The sequence below is a fragment of the Varanus komodoensis genome, unplaced genomic scaffold (genome assembly GCF_004798865.1).
Source record: "Varanus komodoensis strain SLA01 unplaced genomic scaffold, ASM479886v1 scaffold3, whole genome shotgun sequence".
NCBI classification, from domain to species: Eukaryota; Metazoa; Chordata; class Lepidosauria; order Squamata; family Varanidae; genus Varanus; species Varanus komodoensis.
In genome coordinates this window covers 20,498,081-20,525,856 of record NW_025335761.1, presented here as the reverse complement: position 1 = coordinate 20,525,856, position 27,776 = coordinate 20,498,081, and the positions used below count along the sequence as shown (strand labels likewise).

The window sequence follows — 27,776 nt, the reverse complement described above, 5'->3', positions numbered from 1 at the left end:
CCCTCTCTCTCTCTCTCTCTCTCTCTCTCTCTCTCTCTCTCTCTCTCTCTCTCTGTAGGACAACAAAAGGGCCTCCTTTTCTTCTACAGATACAGAAGAATGTAACACCAATCAAATTCCGGTAAACTTATCCATGGTCACCAAAAGGTGTAAAAATCAGGAAAATGATAATGCACAGAACCATGCAATAGAAAGACAAAATATTAATGATAAGGAAGCAGAAGTTCATCCAGAAAAAGAGGTAATTTTATGCAGATCAGATCTTTAAATTATAAATGTTAGGTTTCTGTTGGTATTTTATGCTGCTTGTTTTCTATTGAAACTGTTAAAAGCAATGCTTATTTAATTCCAGTTTTACATAAAATGATTTAAAGTATTGACGAGAGTTGTGTATGATAAACTTTACAAAATGTGTGCCCAGAAAGTCCATTTTGCACCCTATGTAGATTATGTAATGTGCATGACTTACTTTGCAATATTCACTCTCTGTTCATGATCAGGAGGAGGAAAGGGTTGTGCAGAGTGCTTTGCTCTGAAATTCATGCTCTCATTTTCCATTCTCTGCACATATTTGCAATATTTATAAGCATAGTAAGCGGTCTTAACACTTAAATATACTTAGCTATCTATCTAACTCATAGGACTTATAAATAAACATGCTCAGGATTGCACTGCATGAATTATAAACTGGCTTTAAGAAATCAAAATGAAAATAAATCTCTAGGGAACTATGCAACATGTTTAGTGACCCATCATCAATGGCTGGGTAGTTCCCTGGAGATAGTCATGGCTATCTCTGGAGAACTATATGATGTATCTGTAGGGAACTATGAGGCACATTTGGTGATGCATTATCGGTGGCAGTTTAGTTTCCTAGAGATAGAGTATTTACAGCTTTTTGTTCTGGGTATAGGCTCAGGTGTATTTGAGCCAGTGCATTTCAGGGCACATGTCAGTTGTATAGTACCCCTTTGGTTTTTCTTTAGCATTTACCCTTGTAATTTGCCCTCAGCTGCTATTAAGCCATTTATGGTGAGAAAAAGAAAATGACTTTACAAACAACTCTTGTGGCCTACTTCAAGAAATTACTCCAGTGGTAACCCACCTCCCTGCTGTCTTCAGCAGCACAAACACTGACTCTTCAGCACCAGGTCCATTTCTATCATCATCATCAGTTGAAGTTAGGCTTAATGTTACTACCAGAATGTTCTAAATTGTTTTAAGAACTGTATCTTTTGTTTTTAATAATACTGTACCTGTAAACATACATATTCTCTCCCTTTAGTACCTGTAGTTACTTTATTACTATATTATCAGTATTACAATTCTGTATTGTATTTAAGATGTTTTAGTGAGTATGGAATTGTTTCTAAAGTATTTTATATGCATAGAAAGGTAAAATATATACATTTACTAAGACAAACAGTTGACTTATGTGATCCAACTTACAAATTTGACTTAAGGATGATCTCAGGAACAGAATTCGTTCATAACCCAGGGACTACCTGTATTAACCTTTGTTTTCATCCATTGCAAAGGAATAATAAAAAAACTTGTATAGTATAATATATACATAATGAGAGAGGTATATATTTGAAAAACATTCCCATCTCATATTTTTAGCTACAGATTCTGACAGAGCTGGAAGAAAGGGAAGAGACTTGGGATCATGGATCTGGCAATGAACTGACTATAACTCAAAATAAATGTCCAGCAAACTGCAGGATGACAGAAAACTTGACAGAGAACTTTGCCACTCCAAATCTTGAAAATGGGAAGAATTCTACTAGGCAAAAAAGAGTTGGAAGTAATTTGCCCTTAAAAGTTGAATGCTTGTTTTGTTGTGGTTTGATCATTCATCATGGGGGTGGGCAACTTGTTCAGTTCTGATTATCACTAAGGAATTTGCAATATATATACTCAAGTTTAGTAAAAAGTTGGGATTTTTAGAAATCGAACAGTAGTTTTAAGACAGCTGTACACAGGGCAACAGTGCACAGTGTTGCCCTGCCTTCTGGTCTTATGCTGAGTTTAGTGAAAAAGCGTAAACGTTGTAGGTGTTTGGTTTGCTTTTGACATCGCTTAAACATAAATCATAATTTATTTCAGAAAAAGTAATGAAGGGGGTGGTACTGAGGCATTAAAGCTCTACTGCTGTAATGATGAGCTCCTTGGAATAGAATATGCTTCTCCTATTTCTGTCTTTCCGTTGGTATGCAGAGTTGAACTAATACTGCTGCTGTACAAAACCTTTAAATGAATTAATAAATCCTAGCATATCCGGAAACTTGAGGAGCTGAACTTGGCTAGCTTATCTCTGGAGGTTTAAGAATGTTGAGCACCATTTTGAAGTTAAGTAAAATGATTCTGTTTCCTGGTAATGTTAAAGCTATATTTCTGATCTCTGCATCAGATAAGACTGGTATGGATTCTCTGTCTGGAAAGAAACCCGGTCTCACAAACAGCCTATCCAAATCTGCAAGGGCAAGAATTGCGTGTACCACTCCAAGTAAGTTGCAAGCTAACTATTCTAAAAAGAATCCATATACAAGATACTGACTTGTATGCAAACCACAGAATCACACGAGTGTGGCAGTTATCAATTGTCACTCTCAACTGTTTATCTGATCACTCATTCTGATAGCTTTTCTGACTTATTTTATTTATTTATTTAGAATTTTTTATGCCGTCCCATCGCATAGCCTTGGGATGGCTTACATAGAATAAACAAACACAATACAAATAAAATCCAGATTCACCCTGGCTGCAAAATTAAAACCTATAGATGACATTAAAAGTTATTAAAATATTGTTTAAATAAAAAGGTCTTAGCCTGGCGCTGAAAAACAAATGACGGTGCCAGGCGGACCTCTCTGGGGAGCGCATTCCATAAGTGGGGTGCCACCGCAGAGAAAGCCCTCCTCTGGGTACTTTGCCTCCTAATGTCTTTCACGGAGGGCTCCCGGAGAAGGGCCTCTGCTGCCGATCTCAGGGGGTGGGGGGGGCAAATACGGAAGAAGGCATTTCTTTAGGTATCCAGGTCCCAAGCCATTAAGGTGCTGGTTATCATCTATAAAAAGCCCTTGAATTGAGCCCGGACTTCGATGGGAAGCCAGTGAAGCTGGTAGAGGACTGGGGTTGTATGAGAATAACGCCCAGTCCCCGTCAGCAACCTGGCTGCTCTATTTTGCACCATCTGAAGAATCTGGACTGTCTTCAAGGGCAGCCCCACGTAGAGTGCGTTACAGAAATCCAATTGGGAAGTAACCGATGCATGCATCAGTGTTGCTAAGCAGTCGCCCTCCAGGTAGGGACGCAGCTGATGGATTAACCGAAGCTGAAGGAAAGCACTCCTCGCCATTGCAGTCACCTGAGCTTCCAGGAACAGCTCTGGGTCGAGGAGCACTCCCAAGCTGCGGACCCTGTCCTTTAGAGGGAGTGCAACCCTATTATGTGAAACGTTTTCTATGTGAATCAATTTTGTGGAAGAACTTGCTTCACGAACACTGAGATGGCATCCAGCAACTATCCTTGGCCTGTTTCAGTGGTTAAGGAAAGGATGTGTGTGTGGTAGAACACATGCTTTGCAAGTAGAAGGTTTCAAGTTCAATCAATATATTCAGATAGGCCTGAAAAAAATCCTGACTGTCACTGCCAGTCAGTGTCAGCAGTACTGGGCCAGACGGAAGCGTGATCTGACCTCAGTATAAGACTCCTTCCTAAACTGCTGCACTGTACCTGAACCCTGTGATAAGTCAAAGAAAAGCATCTTGTGTGATACCTATGTACTTGTTATTTCTGTTTCTCTGTGTAAATGTTTTAACTTTCCCTAAACTCTTTTCACATAATGTTGTGTACTTAGAATCGCTTCATACAAAGGTTCTAGTTGTGAATGCCTGATCTAACATCTCTTAAAGGAAATGTGAGGATTGAATTGCAGGTTGCTATGGGAAAATTTGGAAACACATTAAAAGTTGTAGATCAGTGATAGGTAATCTCTGGCTTGTAGGTTGGATACTGCCCACAGAGGGGTTCCCATGCCTTCTCTTCATGGCACGGAATTCCACAGAAAATTTCTGAGATTGAGCAGAGATTAGTTTCTTTGCATTCTCTTTCACTTGGTTGCATTTAGGCTTAAAGAAACCCATTGGTGGTATGAGTAGGAAGTGGCATCAGGGAGTACTATCCTTATCCTAGAAAACCACTCCCTTCTCTGTGTTCCAATTTAAGGATTAAGTGCTGGTTGGAGGAGAAGTGTTTTCAGAACAGGGGAGAGATCCCTGTTGAATCACATCCAGGAGCTGCGTGCCAGCATTGAGGTGACCCCACCCACTTTGGGATGTGGCCCTTAAAAGTCTTGCCCAGTACAGATTTGCTTCTTGGCCTGCAAGAGGGTCCTCATCTGTTTTAGATGAATTTGTCTAGTAAGTTTTTTAAACTGGGACTTGTATACTGTTTTGCTTGCATATAATATGGGTCCCTTCATTTTCTTCTGTTGCATTTGTCATGTGGGGGTCCCTTTTACAATGCTTCCTCCTAAAAATAGCCAGAATTCCTTCCTTGTTCTGATTATTGTACCTATTTTCCTAAGTCTGGCCATTTTATATCACCGTGCATGAAGATGATAGTATTGGGAGCACTTCATCTAATTGTCTTGCCACTAAAACACATGAAGGTGATAATTTCAGCATTGCATACATAAAAGTACTTTTAAAAGACCTCTGTATCCTAGGAAGAAAAAAATGTAGTTCCCTTGGATTATTGTTGTGGAGTAATTGACTATTACTGCCCCCTCTTTTTTCCCCCCTTTAAGGGCAAGATAGTTCTACATTACCCATTTAGTGATAATAGTTAGGGGTCTAAGGGATTACCTCAGGTGGCTTTGCTGGAAGCTGACTTGAGATGCCTTCAAGCAGTTATATCTTCTCCCCTTGGACAAGATGGTTCTTAAGTAAAAGACTTGACAATTTCTTATAGAAAAAATGTTAAGTGCTTTGTATTCATGGGATGAGTGCTTCAAGATAATGTTAGCAGTAGTGCTCTGGAGTATATGTTCTCCATTAATCTGATGGTCTAAAGGTACAGACTTTTTGCCACAGTCATGTTGCACTTGCAGTTCAAAAAGTTGTCTTTCTAAACACAAACCTGTGTGTTTTCTCAGAAATATGTCCTATGATACTTATTTGTTACATAGGCTTACACCTATATGAGTATGCATTGAACTGGAGGCTTGCTTTGCAGGCTGTTACTGGTCCTGGTAAAAAATTAGGGGACAAAGTTATGTTAAACCTAGTTGAATCTCTAGCAAAACTCTATTTGTACTTGAGTTTTGAACAAGCTGATTATGAAATAGAGTAACATAATGATAAATGCTAGAACTATATCACTGTGGACATTTGGCTTAAATGGCAGTATTCTTTTAAAAAATCTTAAACTTATTGTCAAAATTTTAAAATAGTTCCAAATAGTATTGTGAAGCAGCAAGTAAAAAATGTCGTGAGGAGCTGGGTCCAGGATTTGGGCTATGCTGCCATCCTGGAAATATTTTGAGAACAATTATTCCTCACATAAACCATGCAAACTCCCCTTTGGGTTGTTTAATCCATACTCAGTTATGGCAGAGTGCCAAGCTGGCTCCTGCATCTATTTTTCTCAATCAAAAAACTGATCCTGGGTTGTTGGCTTTGCATCCAAATCTGGAAACTGGTCTTTTCCTGGTTTTGGAAGCTCACTGCTCTTGTTCCCTGGGTGGTTTGGGAGAGTAAGAAAGCTGGCCAAAACTAACATGCTTATTTGCTCCCATGCTCTCACAAGCTCCTCCTGGTTTGTTAACCATTGGATGGTTGATCAGTTATTACAGTCAGTTAAGATCGCCTATGCTGGTAATGTAAAGGGAAAATAATTGCTTAGCATTCTTGAACAATCCTTTTGATAAGAAATACTAGTCTAATATTACCAAATCAACTAAAAACTGCAGTCTAATGTGTGTTCAGTTTTCATTGCCCTTCTGTTGGAGCAGCAAACTTGGATGTATTAGCAAATTAATAGTATGTACTTAAGAAAATATTAGTAATGTATTGCCCTTTTAATTCTGTAGACTTTAAGAAACTTCATGAAGCTCAGTTCAAGAAAATGCTATCAATTGATGATTATATTGAAAGGAAAAATAAAATGATTCAGAACTTCAATGCAGTTAATGAAGGCAAGGTAAATAAATGTTAAGTCCTTTCTCTGCTCCCTCCCATCATTACTATGTAGGATTTCTGGAATGATTTTTTTTTAAATATGATCATATGAATTTCTGGGTCACCTTGTTCCCCATATCTACTAAAGCTGACAATTCTGTCAAAGCTGCAGTGGCTGAAAAATAATGCCAGAATGTTCAGAGATCTCATTAAATTCAGTTAATCTCGCATCACAGTGTTTAGAGTGCCAACTGTCCTTAACCCCATTAAGTGCTGGTTTGTAGTAATATATTAAACAAGTCTGAAGACTTGTTTCAAATCCTGTAGCTTTAGAGCACTTACAGCCTGACTAGCAAATATCAAAACGTACATATGCTATGTTTTTTGTAGGGCCAGATATTGAGACAGTCCATGGAATCCTGCAGTGCAGATGGAGAATGTCTCAGTATGAATGTAGAATTCCCCCTCTCCAAATAATTTGAAGGAAACAAATGTCATCTTTCCAACAACTTCCAGTTGTTCCAAGGTGCTTGAGCTGCAAGATGTGCTTTTATTTATTAGATTGATCAATTCCTATTCTGTCTTGCTGCTGTATTGTCAGGCACATACATCCTGGTGGATTCCTTCATTCTCACTCAGCCAGGTTTTTGTAAAATGGCAGACAAGCTTATTCATCCAGAGGCAAGTCCTAACTCCCAATTAGCTTCCCTATCAGTGACTTGGCATTCATGAGCAGCATTATACTTGTATGCCATGATGGGTTACTTTGACCCATGATAGGTCAAGAATCACAGGAAGTCTTCTCTTTTATCCGCAATGGTCTTTTCCTCCTCTACCAACACACTTCCCCCAATTCATTAAACCCAAAATAGCAGCACTTCTGCTTTCCTCCTTCCCTTTCAAATACATATCTGGTCCAGAAATAAAACACATCACAAGAGTTCTAATTGTATTAGAGAATAATAAAATGTCAGTAGCCCATCCTACACGTAAACTCAACCAACAAAATCACCTTCAATTAAGGCAAAAATCAGGGATGTAGAACCTCAGTTGCAGTTTCCCAGATACCTTGCCCACAACCACCAATTATTGGTTGGTTTCCCAGCTTTTTTGCAGTTTTTCCCCCAGTCTAAAAAACTAAAATACCTTTCTTTGAAGCTTAATTATTGCCGTGAGAGATTTTACCTAAAAATTACTAGTATTTTTGCCTTGGCCACTTTTGACTTCAGCCTATGCCCATCACTGGAATGCAGCCTACTCCCCTGAGAGCTTGATGAGCCCAAAAGACTCCATCATGGTTCAAATCAAAGCACGCAGCCCACCAGTAGAGCAAGCAAAGCAAAGCTAAAGCACCCTTGCTGCGAGTGAGCAATGATTGCATAAAGAGTGAGAGGGCAAAGGGCTGCATTTGAGGTGACTGGGAGCCACCATTGGCCTCCAAGCCTTGCAGTGAAGAATAGCTCTATGCAGAGAATGCTCTTCTCTTCACTCTACTGTGGGTGGTGGCACCCAAGAAAAGCCTCTGAAGATGATCTTAGCAATTGGACAGGGACATACAGGAGAAGGTGCTTCAGATAAACTGGTCTTGGGCTATTTTAGGGGTTTAAAGATCTGTATCAACCCTCTGAATTGGGCCCAGAAACTGACTGGACACAGCACTGGAGTAGTGTATTCAAACCATCCATTCTCAGTAGACAATTTTAACTTTGAAGAGGATCTTGATCAAATGCTTACAGTGTTTACTTTTTCTAGAAGTCAGAAAATGTTATTTCAGCTGTAATTCAGGGTAGTTCCTTGCCCTCTGTTCACCTGCTTTCCATCTACCATTTTGTGCTTTTTGTATATATAACTGGTCTCCTAATGGCTACATGAGACTCATATACTGGCAATTATGGGGTTGTGATTGGTTTTATGTAACGCATGACTCTGAGAGGGGTTGGGGGCAGAAAAGGATTACTAATTTGAGGCAAATTGTGCTTTTATTTGGCAAGTTGTTCATCTGTGACCACATAAGGACACTAGAAGGGCATTTGCACACTGAGATTTCAAAAATAGAACTTATTATAAAACAAATATAGTAAAGTCTTAACTTCCATGTTTGGCAGATGCTGGCTAAGAAGAGTAGCTACCTGAATTCTCCTCAAAATGAAATTCTAAATATTGGTTCCAAGGTGAGGGTAAGTTCTTGGTTAAAGCTTATTTTAGAACAGGTGATCTTTTTGATATCATGTTTTGCGTCAAATCATTCAGGCTAGACTTTAAAGTGTGCACATAATTCTCCTGTTTTCAGACACATTCTAGTGGACTTTTATCAAGCCCTCATCCTCAGAGGAATATGCTGTCCGCTACATGTACTCCTGTAAACCTGCGGCACTCACCACGCAATTCTCTTGGCACTGCAAACAAAGGTATTTTATCTCAGAAATCAGCACTGGGTTCAACTGGCTGCTCAACAATCAAAATGAATGTCAGGTAAATAATACCACTGACTACTAATAAATATGTAGTGCATATTAATCTAGCAGTGCAAATTTGTATAGCACTATGGAATCGAGTCCTTGAATTTTAAATTAATTATGATATAATTCAGCGTTTCATTTCAAGCTTTGGTAGTCCAGGTTCTGTTAACATATTCTTAACATAGCAAAGGTCTGTATGTTTAGGATAATAGTTATTTCAATGAAATGGAATTAAAGAATAGCTTGAGCTGAGTTATAAAAATGTGAAAACAGTTGTTTTTGTTCAGGTTCTCCGGATCTACAAAGGATAATGAGCACAAGCGCTCCCTAATCAAGACTCCATCTAGAAAATCCCCATTCCTGAACGATGGCACCCCAGTGAGCAAGAACAGCAATACATCTGTAACTAAGAAAGGTGTCAAAAGAAGTGCAACCAAAGGCCAACTAAGAGAAACCCCAACAAACTCTGGTAACTGGGATGCTTGCAAATCAACAGTGGCAATTGTCTGTACTTGACTGCACACGGAATATATGATCCTTGTAGGGCAAAGCACTGCTAGATTATGTTTGGCTTATTGCCTACGGCTAGGCTTGGGCTCCTTCCTTCCCACTGTCAAAGGCACTGAAATGATTTTTTTTACCAGTATAAGGGACTGCAAGAATGGAAGAAGAAAAAGTTATTCCAGTATGAAGGTAAAAGAGTTTTGTTCTCTAATATGCAGCCTCGGGCTGTGTTATAAGTAAAGATTCTCTGGTGCCTTCAAGTGGGGTACTTTTACTCCTTGCTATTGCCTTGTCTTTTTGGAAGCCCTGTTTAGTATCCTTAGTTAATAGATGTTTGTAGTGCCATCACTAGTCCACCTCATACTTGGTTGTCTATATTGGTTATGTGAAGAACTGATCTTTATCCCTAACCACTTGCCTAATCAAAAACCTTTTAATGCTTGTGATTATGGACACACATAGGAAGCTGCTTTAGATGGAGTCACACTGGGTCCATCTAGCCCAATTTTCTCTAATTGCACTAACTGTACAGGCTCTCCAGCCTTTCTGGTAGGATTCTTTTCTATCCCTATCTGGAGATGCCTTTCCATAATGCAAGAGTACAACTGTTGTAATTTATTTCTCCAGTGATCTAAATGTCTGAAAAAGGCAAGCCTGCTTTGGTTCAATAAGGATCAGCAAGATTCTGCTTCTACTTTGGAGAGGTTCAGTATTAATAACCTATTAGGATATAGATATATATGCAACATATGGTTGGTTGTTTATAATTCATATTGCCTTTAGGCAGCCGTTAAATTTAATATGTATCTTTTGCTAACTTTCACCAGGTTACTGATCATCAATATGCTCTTTTCCCCCTTAAAGCTGTTAGCTCCTTCAAGTTGGTAACTCAGACTCCAGAATCCACAAGCATTAAGAAGCCAGCATTTGATCTGCAAGCAAGTCTGGCTAGGCCACTTAGTTATCAGCCACACAGAGGTATTGAAGTCTTTTTCAAGACTACAGGCAATGCATATCAAATCAGTTCTTTGGTCATGTCCTGAATGGCAATATAGTTGCAGGATGAAGCTTTTCTCCCTATGGTGCACCTGGTTTCAGTGTGCTTGCAGTAGTTTTTAATCATTTTTATTTTACTCACTTTATGAACTTGTCTTGACTACCCAAAAGTATGCTTTACTATGTTGAAGTTAATTTCTTCCTAGATTATGAGTTTATTCTTTGCATATACAGGGCACTAAATGCAGCTTTTTAAAGCTCTAAACCAGAGCTTTCCAGCCTTGTTTGCATGGTCACATTTGGAAATCTGAGACAGTGTCACAAAGTGGCTGCTGTGGGGACCCTCCTAATCATAAAGGACTAGTAACTTCCACAAGGAACTAAACACAAAGCAGAGGCTGGGTTTTCAGTTCCAAACACCAAATTACGTATTTTTCTGTAGTGAACAAGGATATCCTTGTCTGACTTGCTCCATGACAGGACATATAACTAAGTAGAATTACCCTCTCACATGGGAGAAAAACTTCTATTATTTCTGCCATTGCTCCAAGCTGGACATATCCAGGTACTTGGATCTCTAGGCAAGAAGGTATCTAGGTTGACTTTAGCCAGGTGGATCAGTGCCTGCATCATATTTTGCTATCAATCTCCTGGTTCTGCTTTGCTATTGGGAATTTCTGTCCATTCTGTGTGGAGTATAGTCGTATCTGTGACGTTTGGTGCCAATGCTCCTTTTGCTGACATTAGTAGGGCTGCCACATGGAAATCACTGTCTTTATAAAGCATTACTAGAGGGATACATTTGTTTTGGGTAAAGCCTTCTTCAGCCAAAGGGTGTTTCAACACACACGTTAATTACACATACAGGCAATAACCTGCCCTCCCTTGTATAGCATGCAGAATCTGCACAGCGGTTCTGCATACTATACAAGGATATTCTCCACTAAATTAATAAAGGACACTAGAATTTATCATAATATATTTATTTTCTCTAGTAGATTAAGGATGTTCTGTTCATCCAGTGGGCTGTTCTGGGGAGGTAAATTTATTTTCTGCGTTGGTCCTTATAAATTCTAATAAGCTGTTGTGGGTTTTTATTCCCTATTTGTTCTGTGGTGAGTCATTTCCAAATCTGGAAAGAAGGAGTTTGCTCTGAGAGGGCAATTCTGCTTTGCTTCTCATCCTGCCATTTAGAGCAAGTTAAAGGAGCAATGCAAACATGGATATCCTCTGTCCACTCCAGAAAATGAACATATCACTGTAACTTTTTTTTGCCGCCACAAAGTGCAGTGAGATACCATTATTGCAGAATACCTCCTCCACCCCCACACCAGTAAAAATCATCACACAGGCAAAACTACGTATGCTCTGCAAAACGAAAAGCATACAGCAGAGACAAAACTATGCCTTTTCCCTGTAAAACACAGACAAAACTACACAGATGTCTTTGTTCTACACATAGCATAAAAAGACAAAAGTTGGTGTGTTGATCCTAAGAAGCTTCCAAAAATCCATGTTGCTATAATACTTCTATTAAGCCTAACAAAGTATCATTAAAAGAAATTTTGCAAGCTTGTGAAATCCCTAGTCAGGCAGCATAGTATAAGACTGCCTTTTGTCTAAGATGATCTTGAAAACACACAGAATACTACAGTAACAAGGAACTTTGAAATATTTTATTCTAAATTGACTCTGCTACTTAAACAAATGAGGATAGAAAAGGTATAATTACTAAACCTTGGCAAACTTTCTTATGTCAATGCAGGAAAATTGAAACCTTGGGGCAAATCAAAGGAGAATCACCAGAATGCCTGTTCCCACAAGAAGAACTATAAACAGCCCCTTCTCCAGACCAGGCAAGTATATGACCCAGCTATCTCCCAAGAGCTGCCATCTCTGAAATCAAGGTTCAGTTTGCTCTGAGTCACAGCTTTTGGCTTTCACACAGGAACAGCAGGATGTTCCAATCCTACAGGGTTTTGGTTAGTGTAAGTTACTAAAAGAACAACACTTAGCACAGTTCCATGCCATCCACAGAATAAGTAAGGCTTTGCCAGATTTCAGGGCAACTTTTCTAAAAGACAAAACCTTCTGAATTAAGGCTTTATATTTGAAGGCATTCAGACAAGATATACATTTGGTGTGTGTGAGAAGGCATTCTCCTGTAAGCCCATAGAGCGTTTCCACACTGTGAGGAAGGGTTCTGCCTGAAGGTGCACAAAGGCTTGCTCAAGTTTGAGTCTTGTATTTTTATTCTACAGTCCCTTGAGTTACTCTATCAATAGAAATGGTTTACAAAATAGGAAGGCTCCTGTAATAAACAAGAGAACTCATGCTATAACATGGAGGTTGGTTTTCATCCTGCATTATATTTATATGTGGGAAGCTGGAATTGCCACTCTCTTTCCCCAGTCTTGCTGCAGTGTTATAGCACTCAGGTTTGAAGTCAGTGATGGTACAGGATACGGAATAAGTAGCTGGAAATATATAGTAGCACTTTAAATGCCTGGAATTTTACTTTTCAACTTTAGCGTATAGTTAAAAATGGTTTTGTAGAAGTAGAATATCATGCACCCAACAGTGCATTTAACTCTACTAGGATGGAACCCAGACATCTAGAATTTTACTCTGATTTTGAACAAGAAGTTCATTAAATCAATATCTAACATCACAGCATCCACAAACTACTAAGACTTTCACAAGGAGGATATATTTTGTAACAAGAATTATCAATAAATTTTCTGTCAGGAAGGAGATTTTAGAACTAATCAGAACACTTCAGTCTTTATGCTCTTTAACTATTAGCACAAAGGTGTCAGTGACCTAATGCAACACTTTTCTCGGCACTTTTCACTTGCAGAGAAGAGAGACGAGAAAGGCACACACAGGAGAGGAAACAGAGAAAAGACCAAGTGCTTGGAACCTACAGAGGACTGAGAGTTGTCTAAGGTTAACTCTAAAATTGTTCTGTATATAACATTCTGTATGAAAAACCTTCTTGTAAATATTTGTTTTTTCTATGCAGTGATGTGCTTCAGGCAGCCTGTTGTCTGTACCGAGCTAGGCTAATAAACATACAGGGCAGCCTTTCCTGATCTAGCACTTTCCAAATATTTTGGGATAAGGGAGCCATATAGGGTGTTACTAGATTGATTTCAGTTATTTAGTCATTGAAGCTACAATCATAGAAGGCTTGTAAACAATTTCAGAAAAGCATTTTCTCCTCTCGTTCTCTCTCCCTCCTCCCAGGTTTGGTTTGGTTTTGTTTTGTTTGTGGTTGCGGGGGGGATCTAAGCTTAGCAGGCCCTAGACTGGCTGGAAGCAAAAATATTCCTCCAAAAGCATGGACCAAAACTCTGGACAGCAGGGACCAAATTAACAAGTTTAGAACATTCACTTGAGTGTTCTAAACCATTATTTTAATTTTTGTATTAAAATAACATGGATATTGATAACATTGTGCTACTTGTGTAAAAGCTAATTTTATTCAACCAATACTATTCTGCAGCTCTGCTAATGGCTGCTACGAGTGCCCTGAACCATTTGTTTGACAAGAACAATGGCTCTGATGTGGTGGGAAATCGTTTACTATGTATGATCAAATTTCTTTTCCAATTGTTGGGAAACGTGATATTCCAAATGGCTTGATCTGAAGGTTGCCCACTCCTGCTATATATGCTAAACAGCAGCCTTCCCCAATCCAGTACACTCCAGCTGGTTTGGTTTTCAGTTCCCATTAAACCCAGCCAGCATGACTAGTGGTCAAAATGCTGGGTTACATCAGATTGGGAAAGGTTGCTCTCTATGGTGACTGACTTCCCTATTCATCTAGCCTTTTTTGTTGAAAAAAATAGTCTGGTTAATAAGCAGTTTTATAAAGAATCTCTAAAAGGTAAAAGAAAAATAAAGTAATTATACCACCTCATACAACTCTGATGTATTACTGTTCCACATGTTGCAGTTGGGGAACTGAACTTCTGAAGTGAATATTCTCTATTTCATAGAGTTCAGAATCTTAAATATTACACGAGCACTTATTTCAAGAAATTCCCCTATGGATTCTTGGATTCTCAAAGGTGTGAGCTCCCCTATGTCTTTAAACAAGGACTTTGGATTTACTAGTATTTCAAACATAAGTGGAAGTGCTAGTCTGAGCAATAACAAAGATGAGTCTACCTACTAGTCAACACTAATTCAAACAAATTGGCACACTCAGTGCATTTATTAGTCATGCTAATCTGCATTTCATTTCAAGAATAAGAAAACATCTGGAATATTTTACAGGTTACAAATTTCCTTTTCCTTTCACTCCAATATCACATAATTTAGAGCTATTACATCAAACAACTGTCAAATCTAGGAAATACCCAGTTCATAACTTCAAACATTCTAATTTAGCATGTAATGAACAGATAGGGGTTAAGGGAAAGATGAAAATAAGGATGCTAGTTCTGCTCACCAACCCTCCACAGCCATCATATGGAGGGGGAAAAGAATGCATGCCAATCCTAAAGCAGAATACCTAGATAGTGTGATAATACCTAACCCTAAACTTGGCTTCTAGGTCTGATGCTTGTGTGGGGAGACTACAGCATGGCAGGTAACTGCAGAAACATAACATCGTGTTTTCAGTTCTGATGAATACCGGTCCTTCAGCTGATCAGTTTCTGTTTCTTGGGATTTCTTTCATACAGCTCATAAGCAGATTTCTCTATGTGTGTTCTGTCCATGAGCAATCCAATGAAGTCAATCTCCAGCTGGAATGGACCATCTATTTTGTCACCCAAAGTGAATCCTAAAGTACTGATCTGTTAAGAAACACACACAATTTGTACCATGTTCAAATTCTTTTGAAAAATTTGAATAATCTTCAAGATGGTATAACTTGCATGTAACTGCTGCAATACATTAAGATGTGTACTTTAAGTTACTGAAACATTTGCTCAAGACAGCCCAGTTTGGGACTGAAAGCACCAATGATACTGCTCATAGTGCAATCCTGTGTCTCCTCTGAAGGAAGGCCCATTTAATGAAATGCTGCTTATGCTCAGCTATAAAGGGTTGGAATGTAGCCTTAATGTCATTTTTGTAAATAAATTGTGCACAGAGCAGACGCCAATTCCTCCCCTCTAGGTAAAGGCCCTTGAGCTTCACTGCACACTATTGGGAATGATTTCTCATCATTAGGAGAGGATTTCCAGTAGGGAACACAAAGATGCAGCAGAAATGGACAGAAGGTATAGACCTAGTACAGTGGTACCTTGGCTCGCAAACTTAATCCATTCCAGGACTCTGGTCGTGACCCAAATTGGTTGTGAGCCAAGTCAAATTTCCCCATAAGGGTCAATGTAAATAAGGTTAATCCGTTCTGCAACTATTTTTTTACTCACAAAAATGTAAAGCAAAGTGACAAAGAACAAAGATTGCAGCCATCTCCCCCCCACCACCCCCAGCAACAGTGCGGGGAAACAGGTGCGGGCACGCTCAGGCAGGGAACACGGGCACAATAGCGGCCATCTCCCCCCACACACCAGCATGACCGCAATCGCGCCTGTGCAGGGAAGGTGGGCACACTCGCAATTGTCACCCAATGCAGAGTTCGCAACCTGCAAATTTTTTATGAAATTTCTGTTCACAACCCGATTTGGTCTTGAACTGAGGCGTTCGTGAGCCGAGGTACCACTGTATGTGCAAATTTGCATTTTTGAGAATTGGATTTTAAGCTTTATTTCTTGAGTGGGATCTTCAATACAAACAATAATGCTTGTACTATGAGTTTCCTAGTTCCTTGTCCACTATAGCCTATCTCCTGATGGTTAAGGGAGTCAGTGTGACATAGTGGTTAGAGCTGGACTGGTACTCTGGAGACCTGGGTTTAGTCCCCATTCAACCACTGAGTGACTTCTGGCCAGTCACAGACTCTCAGCCTAACTTACCTCACAGGCTGGTAACTGCAAGTATAAAATGGAGATGAGAACTTTGCAGCTTGCCTTGAATTCCTTCCACTTTGATGATGTGAAGGAACAGCAGCACTACAAGGAAACTTGGCACAGCTGCCTTGTGCAAGTCAAAGTGCCTTTTGGTTTGCACAAGACATCTCTGGCTCCAAGCCTTAGTTTCTGCTCAGGTCTTCTAAGTCTTTATTATGTATTATCCAAACTGTCTTTCATGTTTCTAATACTATTTCTTGTTCCATTTAATGCAAGTTTAACTGAAAACACATTAAAAAATCCAGAACTACAAACTCAACAAAGCTTTCAAGAAAGTTCAAGATATCCTTGTTTTAGCTGAAACTCAAATGTAACGTAATCAGTAGGACTGATACATAAGCAACTGACAGCTCAGAGATGAGAGTATGCATGGAAATGGCAACACCCTTTAGTCAGCCTAGCTAAAGATTTATTCTTCTCAAAGTAACTGGTATAATTAGTACTAACAAAAGGCAATTATATCAAATTTCATATCTTAATTTGTAGATTTAGTTCTGGCAAAACCAAATATTAAAGGAAGCAAAACATAGCATAATATATACCACTATTACTCCAAAAGAGGAGAAAGTTCAAAGGGTGCAAACCTGGGATCTACACTCTTGAGCTTGGAGCTGTATGGATTTCTTACGCAAGGATAGGAGGAACAGTGGAAGTGATCTACCACCACACACTTTCATTTGATGGCCTTTTCTGCCTCTCTAGTCAAAGCACTTCCAGGAGGAATGGAAGAGGGTGGAGAAGCCTCAGCACAGCTCATATCCTACGCTCTTCAGTCTTCTCCCTTCTCAAAAATGTCCCCTTTCTTCCCCAAAGGTATTTTTCCAACCTTGGGAAAGCAGCTAATGTGGCTCTTTCCATATCCACCATGATGGGGGACCGAGTTCCATTCCCAACTCTATTACCTCACAATCACTTTCTAGGGACCACAGGGTCACTTCCCAAGTTTTAGTACTTATATTTTGTTTTCTTTGTCGATTATGTGCTGGTATACTCATAGCACAAGGAATCTGGGCCTTATAACAGTGCAGTGCTTGCATGTGCATTCCAAAGTCCCACCAAATTCAGTGGGACTTACTCCTATGCATGTGTACCAGATCACTGTGGTAGTTCACTTAAATATGTGTGGAGACTGGCCTGCCTTCTGTCAATTCTTTCCAAATTCATTACTATTTGCTTCTTTTTTTAGAATTAGTTTTGAGCACTGATTAATGTTTACCAGCAAACAAAGCTGAAAGAGGCTACTCTGGGTCTAAAATCATTTTAAGGTACCATGAAAGTTCCATTAGTGCAGAAAAGGAAGTTATACTGTTACAAGAGGATGTGTAAAAACAATCATATATGAGTGTAAAAGCTAGACGGTGAAGAAAGCTGATGGGAAAGAAATTATGCATTTGAAACATGGAGGTAGGGATGTCATGAGTGGCTGGAGCTGAGGGATCAGACTAGATGGCCCAGGAGGCCCCTTCTGACTTGTTCTGTTTCTATATTTGTTAATACTCTGGAATGACAGAAAAGCAAACAAGTTGGTCCTAAATCAAAACACAGCTCCAAATCTTTTAAGAGTAATTACAGTAAAGGTCTATTTTTCCTCCTAATTTAAGCTACTGAAATCAAGAAAGCTTGGAAGAGAATACAAGTAGCTTTGTGTGTAAAAGGATTTGCTACCAGCTCCAGTTTTAAAACTGAAAAATGCCTAGGCTGAGTGTGTGCTCAGATGGGCACTGTTCTACAATTCTGTATACACCTTCTTGAGTCACTATTTTGCAATTGACTTCAGTTGGTGGACCTAGAGTTTCCACTGAAAGAAATTAGAACATAATGTCTGCCCACAATTATATTAGCATAACAGATCTTCCCAGCACACCACCTTGAGCCTGCTCCAAACCTATTGCTGGGGGGCTGTAGAGGAAGATGAGATGGAAAAGGAAAAGGCATGACGTGAAAACAGAAGCCCACTACTCAAATGTTAGATGTCTCCCATGATTACTTCCTACAACGGAAAATAAGAGTCTCATGCCTTTGTGTACAAAAGCTAATCTGAAAGCTCATACACATGCCTACCTATATGCCTACTTGCACAATCTGCCATATGACTCCAGGACACAAAAAGGGGTGAGACACACACACACTTTGGCTTAAATGCTGCCACAAATCCCTGAGGTCATCTGGCACATTCAGAAAACTTTGGAAGGGGCCAATATTCATTTCGCACTGGGATTCAGAGAAGCAATGAGCTGGAAGCACACTTTGTTTCTCTAAACTTCAGCAAAAAAGCCCTCTGTGCATGCAGAAATCTTCCAATGTGTCTTGGCTTTTATGTCTGAGTGGGGAGGTGTACCAGAATGCTCTGCAACTCAATGGCATCAGGAAAAAAGAAGGCTCTTTGTGCTGAATATTCAAGGGCAGAAATCAACCAGAAAGTTACCAATGGTGTGGGCACATTTCCCTTTTTGGTTTTGATCAAGTAAGTTTAAATCTTGCAGTTTCAAACAGAAAATTACATGCAGAAAATTTTACCTTATCTAACCAAAGTTCATGTTGATTATCTTGGACTCTCCCACGTGTAGAAAAAATAAATTTAGAAAACGGAATCTGCAAGTACAACATTACAGGTTATTATGAACAAGTGCATTAAGGCACTCTACAATGCTATTTCTCTAGCAGTAGTCTCTAAGTCAATGACTTTCACTTCATAGATGGTTAATACTTCTAAAAGAGCTAGAAAGCCACCCATAAAATAATCCAATATTTTTCGGTTTTGAAAAATTGTTCCTTTGAATTAACTACTTTTAAGTATGAAAGTTTGAGAGGCTCAAAAAACATCAAATTGGACTTATGTTTGCTATTTGCTAAACAGTTATTTCATTTAAACAAGTAGTTTCATCTTCCATCCATGACATTGGCTGGGTTCATATGTCATGACAAACAACCCTGAGCGGTTTGCATGGCATGTGTGTTTTGGTCTGGTGATGCCTGACAGATAATTAAGTGGTTTGCACTCTCCTTGTTCAGTCCTGCCACTGGCACCCATCCCATCAGCTGTCATGCCTGAAATTTAATTCCACACTACAGCAGCTCCTGCACTAGCTGCTGCTCTTTCCAGGAGACTCTGGTAGTTCCATACCAGGACCATGGTAATCACCATGCTGGGTTCAAGCAATCAGAGAAACCATGAAGCATGGAAACCATAGAACAGACCACTGCTTATCATGGTTTCTAAAGAAACAAATGTATCATGTGATACCACAACAAGGTTCAGATGACATGACAAACCATCCTACATAAGAAAAGGCTTGTTGTGCCATGCAGACATGTCCAATATCTACTGTATTTTGCTGAATTATTTCTGGCAAACCAGGAATCCTCAAATTTGCTTAGCTTCCAATAGCAAATTCATATATTTTCTACAACCTTATTGGAATATGCATGAGATTACCCTGATTTCCTCCCAATATGGTCCTCCTCTTGTGAACATGAAGTAGTGATAGAGGTCATCCCTGTGATGAGAGAAGTATGGATCTGTATAGATGTTTATCATCCATGGTCTGCCATCACCACGAACACGTAGGAACAGGCTATTGAAACTTGTCCAATCATAAGGGCTCTTTCGATTAAAAGCAACCTAGCAAAACATGATAATGCTTTCAGTGTTTCACCAATTACTAGTTTCAGTCAAGCTCAACTTCCCTACCATGATGAGTTGTGCTGAAGTACCAAGCAGCCACAATGAGCATAACAGATGATTGAGCTCAGTGACTAACATCTCACGATGCAGCTTATACTGTGTCACATTTAAGAAGATGGTTTCCCCCTGCAGTTCTTCATCTTATCTAACCAGAGCTAGACACACACCCATACACACTTCAAATTTGCTCCAGAGGACCACTCAGCCTTCTAGAGCAGAAGGGGGTACAACAGAAAGAGAGAATCACCCTCTCCCTGTTCTAAAGTATTTTCTGGCTAACAGTACAATAGACACTTGGTCTACAAACCAAGGCTTCTGTAACTGTGAAACAGTCAAGTCTTAGAAAAACAACTTCAAATCATGTGCTTTCTAGCACTAAACTAGAACTAGCAACATGAACGTTCCAGTTCTATAGATCTCATAATTTGCTGGAGATCTTCAGTTCTTTCAATGTACAAAGAAAGTCCAGATACTGCAAAATTTTCAACATCCAGTTTTCTGGAGAAACAGTAAGGAATATATTTTTGTATATGTTAAAGTAACAAGCCCCAGTAAATGCAGAGGATTTTCTTTAGAGTAAACATGTGCAAGACTGGGCAGTAAGATAGGATTGTATACATATTCAGATAGAACAAATGTCCTACAATTCGCAGCCTGCCCCAGTCAGCATGGTTGGTTGGAGGGATGCCAAGAATTACAGGACTTTTTTCCTGTCTAAACATGCATGGGCTTGATCCCTAAGTACATTTTCATACAACAATGGACCATACAAATTATTTTTGTTGCTTTAAAAACTAATTAAAATAAGTCTGAGAGAAAAGAACAAATTGAAATATATCCTTTACCGAATCCATCCCCCCCAAGAGTCCATGCAACAGCCCTCCCCCTCCCCTTCTGCCTTCCAACCGTCTGAAATAGACTTGCAGTGGTGTAGCAGAAAACCTATCACCCACCTTCCCATTCTGCTGATGGAAATCATTTGATCAGTGGGAGGAGCTAATTGCCTATAGCCCTAGAAATTCAGCACTGGCATCATTTCATATCCTACTTTCAAAATAACGTCACCCAAGAATAAAAAAGTTATGGGAAAATGTTATGTTTGTACAGTGGTACCGTGGCTCACAAACACCTCAGTTCACGACCAAATTGGGTCGTGAACAGAAATTTCAGAAAAAAATTTCCTCAGGTCACAAACTTCACATCGGGTGACGATTGCGATTGTGCCTGTGCTTGGGGGTGGGGGGGAGATGGCCGCAATTGCACCCGACTTCTCTGCATGAGTGCGACCGCGATCGCGCCCATCTCCTCCCCCCCCCCAGTGCACCCGCGATTGTGCCCGTCTTTCCTGTGATTAAAAAAAATATTTACAGAACAGATTAACCTTATTTACATTGAACCTTATGGGGAAATTTGACTTGGCTCACAACCAATTTGGGTCACGACCAGAGTCCTGGAACGGATCAAATTCATGAGCTAAGGTACCACTGTATTACACAAAATTAGTACCAAAAGACAGACCATGATTACAATCTGAAATTTTAGTGCAGTTCTCACTTCAATTAGAAGTATTACAATGATAATATTCTGTACTTACCAGTCGTGGTTTTGATCTCATGGAACAATAGCCACTGTATTTTGTCTCTCCATCCTGAGGTACTGTAGTATCAAGGTTCCCATATAGCACAGCAGATTGATTATTCCTACCTAATTTTAGGTAGACTTCACTTTTACCTCCGATTTCAACATCAGAAGAGATTACCCATTTTTTCAAATCTTCTTCACTACGAAACTCCCAAGCCACACGAACCTGTTCCAGCATGTAGTCCATCAAAGGACGTCCCTCAGGCCCCTTTACATGGTCAGTCATCTCTTTTCCTAAAAGTCCAAAATGTGTCTTGATCCCTTCCACTCCCTTCTGGAAACTGAAGTTAATCTTTTTCCATGGTGGGATCCTGTCAGGAGGTGTGCCTGGTCTCTTATAGCTACTGTACAATTTTGGATGGCAAACAAGAGGCCTAATCAAAGGATATAAGCAATTTTGCCCATGACATCGATTTAGAAGGAAGACACCATCCAGTACTTTAAGAGGTAGAGCCATAACAATATTCACAGAAAACTGAACTGTGCTCTGATGAACAGTTTCCGACACACTTGTCTTATCCAAATAAAGGAACTGTCATCTGTTTCTAATTAATGTTGTTTCTCTCCATCTGTAACAATAGAAATGAGGTAGATTTTTGAGATAAATCTGTTTTAAAACAGGATTGATTTGTTTTCCCAAGTTTTGCCAAGATATCAATACTGCAAATCACATTATTAACATCACAGCATGAGTGCAATGGTTGCCTAATAACATGCATCTTGCCCTAGCTAAATATTCTCAAACATAAACAATAAGTTGATTAAATTGTTTTATTTACTAGTGCTAGTTTACTAATATACTAGTTTACTAATATATTCACTAGTGCTTATTTTATCATTATGGAGAGAAATCAGAGACATTTACATTTGTAGAGAAAAATGTCACATAAGCATACACATGCAGTATCATGGAAAGTCTCTAATGGCACAATCCTATGCATGCTTAGACAGAAAAAGGTCTTGCAATTCCAGTGTGGAGAGTAAGTGTGATTGTCAGAATCCAGAACAGCCTTGATAGTTGCAGGATTTGTCCCAGACTCTACTGCAGCTGCCAGGGCATTCATGAGCACCAACTGGGAGCCCTGGGGGACCAGCTATTTATGAACAGGCTCATCTTTCCTAAAACTGCTTCAGTTATGCTGGTTTTTGGGATGCTGAAGGTTGAGGGAAAGAGGAATCAACTCTTCCAAGGTAGCAGCTCCTTACTACTATCTTCCTGGTTCCTAACCTTGGCTCAGTTTGACCATGTTCCTGTCTGCTGGACTGTACCTTGTCTGGCTCTTCAACTGACTCCTAGTTTTGACCCTGGCCTGTTTGGTATTGTAACCTGTACTGGTGATTGAACTCTGGCCTTGTACCAGCTTGCCTTGATCCTGTTGTGTTTACTGGTTATCTGGGGGCCCATGCTCCAAACTGCTACAGTGGTGTAGTGATTAAGCATGCTACACTGAGCCTCGGGAAAACTGGGTTCTAGTTCTCACTTGTCCATGAGGCCCACTGGGTAACTTTGAGCTAGTCAGAGTCTCAGCCTATCCTACTTCTCTGTTGTGAGGATAAAGTGAAGTGCCTTATAACCTGCCTTGAGATATAAATGCAATGTAGTAATAATTCAATTCCCAACCTCTAATTGTGTGCAAGCTGTAATTCTATTCACATTTTACTTGGCAGGCCCAATTAATTCAGAGGTACTTACTTTTAAGCATGTACACATAGGACTTGCACTTTAACCATTTCCCACAGCTGCTTAAAAAGCATGATGACATGTAACAATGGCAATCATATCTGTTCTATCTATCTATCTATCTATCTATCTATCTATTTATTTGAGATTCTTATATGCTGCCCCATTCGCACAAGCCTAGGGGTGGCTTCCATCAAATAAATAACAATACAAATATGTAAAAACTAGAAACATCCAGGCAATAAGTTAAAACAATAAATAAATTAGCAATTAATTAAAATAACGTTTAAATAAAAAGGTCTTGGCCTGGCACCGAAAAACAAATAACGACGGCACCAGGCAGACCTCTCTGGGGAGCGCATTCCATAAGTGGGGCGCCACCACAGAGAAGGCCCTCCTCCGGGTACTCACCCTTCTAATATCCTTCACAGAGGGTTCCTGGAGAAGGGCCTCTGCCGCTGATCTCAGGGGGCGGGAGGGCAAGTATGGACGCAAGCGCTCCTTTAGGTAACCAGGTTCCAAGCCGTTGAGGGCTTTATAGGTGATAACTAACACCTTGAATTGAGCCCGGACTTCAATGGGGAGCCAGTGAAGTTGACGGAGGACTGGGGTTATATGAGAACAACGCCCAGTCCCCGTCAGCAACCTGGCAGCTCTATTTTGCACCAACTGAAGTATCTGGACTGTCTTCAAGGGCAGCCCCAGGTAGAGCACGTTACAGAAGTCTAGTCGGGAAGTAACCAATGCATGCATCATTGTTGCCAGGCAGTCGTCCTCCAGGTAGGACGCAGCTGATGGATTAGCCGAAGCTGATGGAAAGCGCTCCTTGCCACCGCCGACACTTGAGCTTCCAAAGTCAGCTTTGGGTCGAGGAGCACTCCCAAGCTGCGGACCCTGTCCTTCATAGGGAGTGCTACCCCATTCAGGACAAGGTCCAGGTCCCCCCTCCCGAAGCCTGAACCGCCTACCAACAGGACCTCTGTCTTGTCTGGATTGAGCTTCAGTTTCTTGGCCCTCATCCAGGCCATTACCTCGGCCAGGCACCGGTTCAGTACAGCCACTGCCTCACCTGGATTGGTTGAAAAAGAGAGGTAGAGCTGGGTATCATCAGTGTACTGATGATTCCGCAGCCCACAACTCCTAATGACCTCTCCCAGCGGTTTCATGTAGATGTTGAATAGCAACGGGGACAAAATGGACCCCTGTGGAACTCCATGGCATAACTGCCATGGCGCAGAGCCATAGTCCCCCAGCACCACCTTCTGGAATCGGCCATTGAGATAGGAGCAGAAACACTGCAAAGCAGTGCCTCCAACCCCCAATCCCACTAGCCTATCCAGAAGGATACCATGGTCGATGGTATCGAAAGCCGCTGAGAGGTCCAGGAGAACCAACAGGGACGCACTCCCCGTCTCTCTCCCTGCACAGGTCATCATACAGGGCGACCAAGGCAGATTCAGTACCATACCCGGGTGTGAAGCCGGACTGAAATGGGTCCAGATAATCAGTTTCATCCAAGAGTGCTTGGAGTTGTCCCGCCACCACCCGCTCTAACACCTTGCCCAAGAACGGGATATTGGCCACCAGTGTATAACTGGTGGCCGTCTCTGGATCCAAGGATGCCTTCTTTAGGACTGGCCAGACTACCAGCTCCTTTCGAGGGGCAGGTACCCGGCCGTCCCTTAGAGAGGCATTGACAACCTCCAGGATCCGGGTCCATATCCCGTCCTTGGCTTTCTTGAGTAGCCAAGAAGGGCAAGGGTCCAATAAGCATGTGGTGGGACATACTTGTCCAAGCACCTTGTCCACATCATCAGGCCACAATAACTGGAACTCATACATCAATTGTGGACCAGACGGCAACATTGGTTCCTCCCCTGAAGGCTCTAGGTCACTAGTGCAGTCCAGCTCATGACGAATCTGAGCTATTTTCTCCTTAAAATGGTCATCACAGCGGGCCAACGAGGGCGGTACAGGACCTTTCTTGGGGCCCAGATGAACCAGCCCATGTACCACCCGAAAAAGCTCCGCTGGACAGCATTGTGAGGAGGCAATGGAAGCAGAGAAGAATTTCTTCTTCGCCGCCCTCACTGCCACAGCATAGGCTCGATAATGAGTTCTCAAGTGTGATTGGTCAAATTCATCCCATGATTTCCTCCACCTACGCTCTAGGCATCTCCCAACCCGCTTCATCGCCTGTAATTCAGGTGTATACCAAGGGGATGAATGGGCTCTGCCAGGCGGGAGAGGACGCTTAGGAGCAATCATGTCAATAGTCCTGGTCATTTCCCCATTCCACAGTTTGACCAGAGCATCGACAGGAGCACCAGCCTTATCAACCAGAAATTCCCCCAGAGCCTTCAGGAATCCATCCGGATCCATCCAGCTCCAGGGGCAGACCAACACAATTGAGTCTGAACCCTTACAAAGGGAAAGGCCACTCTCGAGCTCAAACCTCACGAGGAAGTGATCTGACCATGACAGGGGAGTCAGACATAGATTCCTCACCCTCCGATCCCCCTCTTCCTGCCCCGTTGAGAAAACCAGGTCCAGAGTGTGTCCACGTTCATGGGTCGGGCCGATGACATGTTGAGACAGCCCCACGGCCATCATGGAGGCCATGAAGTCCTGAACTGCCCCGGTCAGAACTGTCTCGGCATGGAGATTGAAGTCCCCCAGGACCAACATCCTGGGGGTCTTCAACACCAGGTCCGAGACAATCTCTGTCAGTTCAGGCACGGAGTCTGTTGGGCAGAAGGGTGCACGGTACACCAACAGAATCCCCAGTCTGTCTCGGTCGCCCAACACCAAATAGAGGCACTCTGGACCCGGCCTCGAGAGACCAGAAGCCCCGTGAGGGAGATGGAAGCTCGATAAAAAATGGCAAAAGAGCAACAAACTTATGTGCTCACTTGATGATCTGCACTAGAGTATGGGTGGAGAGGAACTGCCTTTTTGCTACAGAGGGGTGCAAAAGCAATGTAAGTGTCTAGTGGAGCTAGTATGTCCAATTCTACTGATATAAACAAGCTGTTGGTGGAGAACAGCCCCGCAAAACTGCATTACCACTATAACGCCTGCCACCAAGGCAGGTGATTAAACTCCCACCTGTCCCATTACTCCCCAATGGACCAAATCAGGATTGCTCTTTTTAAAAATCAAGTAGTAATTTGTTGTTGTTTAGCGAAGCCGCATCCTATCCATCGCGTCCTCCATGCAAATAGTAATTTAGGTACAACCATTACAAGATTAGATCAGTTCAGCCAGTTGAGTAAATTTAATATAGTGAACAACAGCAAGAGAATGCAGCCTAAGCAAAAGTTAAATTTACTTATTTATACAAGTATTTATAAGCTGCCTATAACTGCCAAGGCTTTCCTAGGTGGTAGCACTCTTATGCTAGAATTAATCCAGAACAGCCTTAGCATTAAGACAGAGTCCTTCACTGTATTTATCACCTAGCGTAAGATACCACAGGGCTGCACTTGAACAATCTGGTTTCTATTACCTGCTCAGTCATGTAGCCAGCTGGGTGACTTTGGACTAGTCACAGACTCTCTACAAAGGTACAACATAGGGTGGTTGTTGTGGGGATAAGCTTGAGAGCAGCAGGATGAGAGCTATTGGCACTGTCAAATTTTCAAGCTGATTAATGAAAAAAGGTACAAGGGCTTAAGCCAGCCTGAATTTCATTTGACTGGGACAGTTTGTTCGCTAGCTGCCATCTGTTCCAGGGCATCAGACGAGAAAAAGCTGCCAGGGGAGAACCCGTCAGCACTCTGTTTCAGAACGATTTTAGGGTGTTTTCTGAGTGCTCATTTAACGGGATCTTAAACCGCGTTAGTAACACGCGGTTACTAACAAGTAGATTGACTAAAGGGGCCAGGTAGGAAAGACACAGTGCATGGATCTGGGCGCAAAGTTACCTCTCATAGACCCGTCATTTCCCCATCCCACCGTACCCGCGCTCCCGATTACCTTCACTTGTCTTCTGCGAAGTTTCCAGACTAAGTTCTTCTTTAGAGTCCCACGTTTAAAACCGTCCTGACGTTCCCCCACACCGAGTCTAGCTTCAATCTCTGCTCTGCTAGGAAACAAGAGCTGGACGCCAAAGGTTCCGCTCCGCACACGGGAGCCTCCCTTCTTCAGGTCGCCAAAACAAAAGCGCTGCCTCCTCCGAGTGGAAGCGATTCGGCCTTCCACGGCCCTCTTGAAAGGAGAAGGGTGCTACCGCGTTTCTCTTGGTAACAAGAAACCGTCGTAGATCAACCTAACGGCTGAAAGGCGACTAGCGATGACAACGGGCTTGGAGAGGTTAACAGGCCCTGCCGTTCACACGGTCTCTTAGAAAGGCCTCTGCTTCAGGAATGTTTTGACAGTAAGAGTGATGGCTCTTGTATTCCACTGGCTAGACAACACATTAACCATTGACAATCACCTAGGAGAAACAGTCATTAACACTGCCCCACCTTTTCCCTCCCGCCAAGACGCCTTGGAAGACTAGAAACGAGACTTATTTCTCCCCCCATCCAGTTCTAACCGGCCAGTGGCGCTCCTCCGCTGGCCCCGCCCACGAACGACGCTAGCGTCTTGGCCCCGCCTCGGCAGGCGGGTCGGCACACGGCGCATGCTCGG

General features: G+C 41.4%; 2 protein-coding genes across 5 annotated transcripts in view; one reads left to right on the top strand and one right to left on the bottom strand.

The window, feature by feature from the left end:
* Window positions 1–13,095, top strand: part of NUSAP1 (nucleolar and spindle associated protein 1) — a 17,098-nt gene extending 4,003 nt beyond the window's left edge. The window contains exons 3-12 of one of the 3 annotated variants that reach the window (XM_044436115.1): window positions 59–241; window positions 1,630–1,807; window positions 2,414–2,509; window positions 6,098–6,207; window positions 8,291–8,362; window positions 8,476–8,657; window positions 8,932–9,113; window positions 10,013–10,126; window positions 11,910–12,000; window positions 13,005–13,095. In XM_044436115.1, the coding sequence (XP_044292050.1) occupies window positions 59–241; window positions 1,630–1,807; window positions 2,414–2,509; window positions 6,098–6,207; window positions 8,291–8,362; window positions 8,476–8,657; window positions 8,932–9,113; window positions 10,013–10,126; window positions 11,910–12,000; window positions 13,005–13,092 (1,296 nt within the window). In that variant the 3' untranslated portion in view covers window positions 13,093–13,095. Of the gene's footprint in view, window positions 1–58; window positions 242–1,623; window positions 1,808–2,413; window positions 2,510–6,097; window positions 6,208–8,290; window positions 8,363–8,475; window positions 8,658–8,931; window positions 9,114–10,012; window positions 10,127–11,909; window positions 12,001–13,004 lie in introns of all 3 variants that reach the window. The other 2 variants (XM_044436114.1, XM_044436113.1) reach the window with 2 other exon arrangements.
* Window positions 13,096–14,337: 1,242 nt separating this feature from the next.
* Window positions 14,338–27,676, bottom strand: NDUFAF1 (NADH:ubiquinone oxidoreductase complex assembly factor 1). 2 transcript variants are annotated; one of them, XM_044436116.1, is made up of 5 exons: window positions 27,120–27,676; window positions 21,414–22,029; window positions 19,571–19,756; window positions 18,652–18,726; window positions 14,338–14,952 (listed from the first exon to the last, which is right to left on the bottom strand). In XM_044436116.1, the coding sequence occupies exons 2-5, from the start codon at window positions 21,915–21,917 to the stop codon at window positions 14,797–14,799; spliced, it is 921 nt and encodes a 306-aa protein (XP_044292051.1). In that variant the 5' UTR covers window positions 21,918–22,029; window positions 27,120–27,676; the 3' UTR covers window positions 14,338–14,796. The 2 variants fall into 2 exon arrangements, with proteins under 2 accessions (XP_044292051.1, XP_044292052.1); XM_044436117.1 differs by lacking the exon at window positions 27,120–27,676 and adding an exon at window positions 27,068–27,102.
* Window positions 27,677–27,776: the final 100 nt, after the last annotated feature.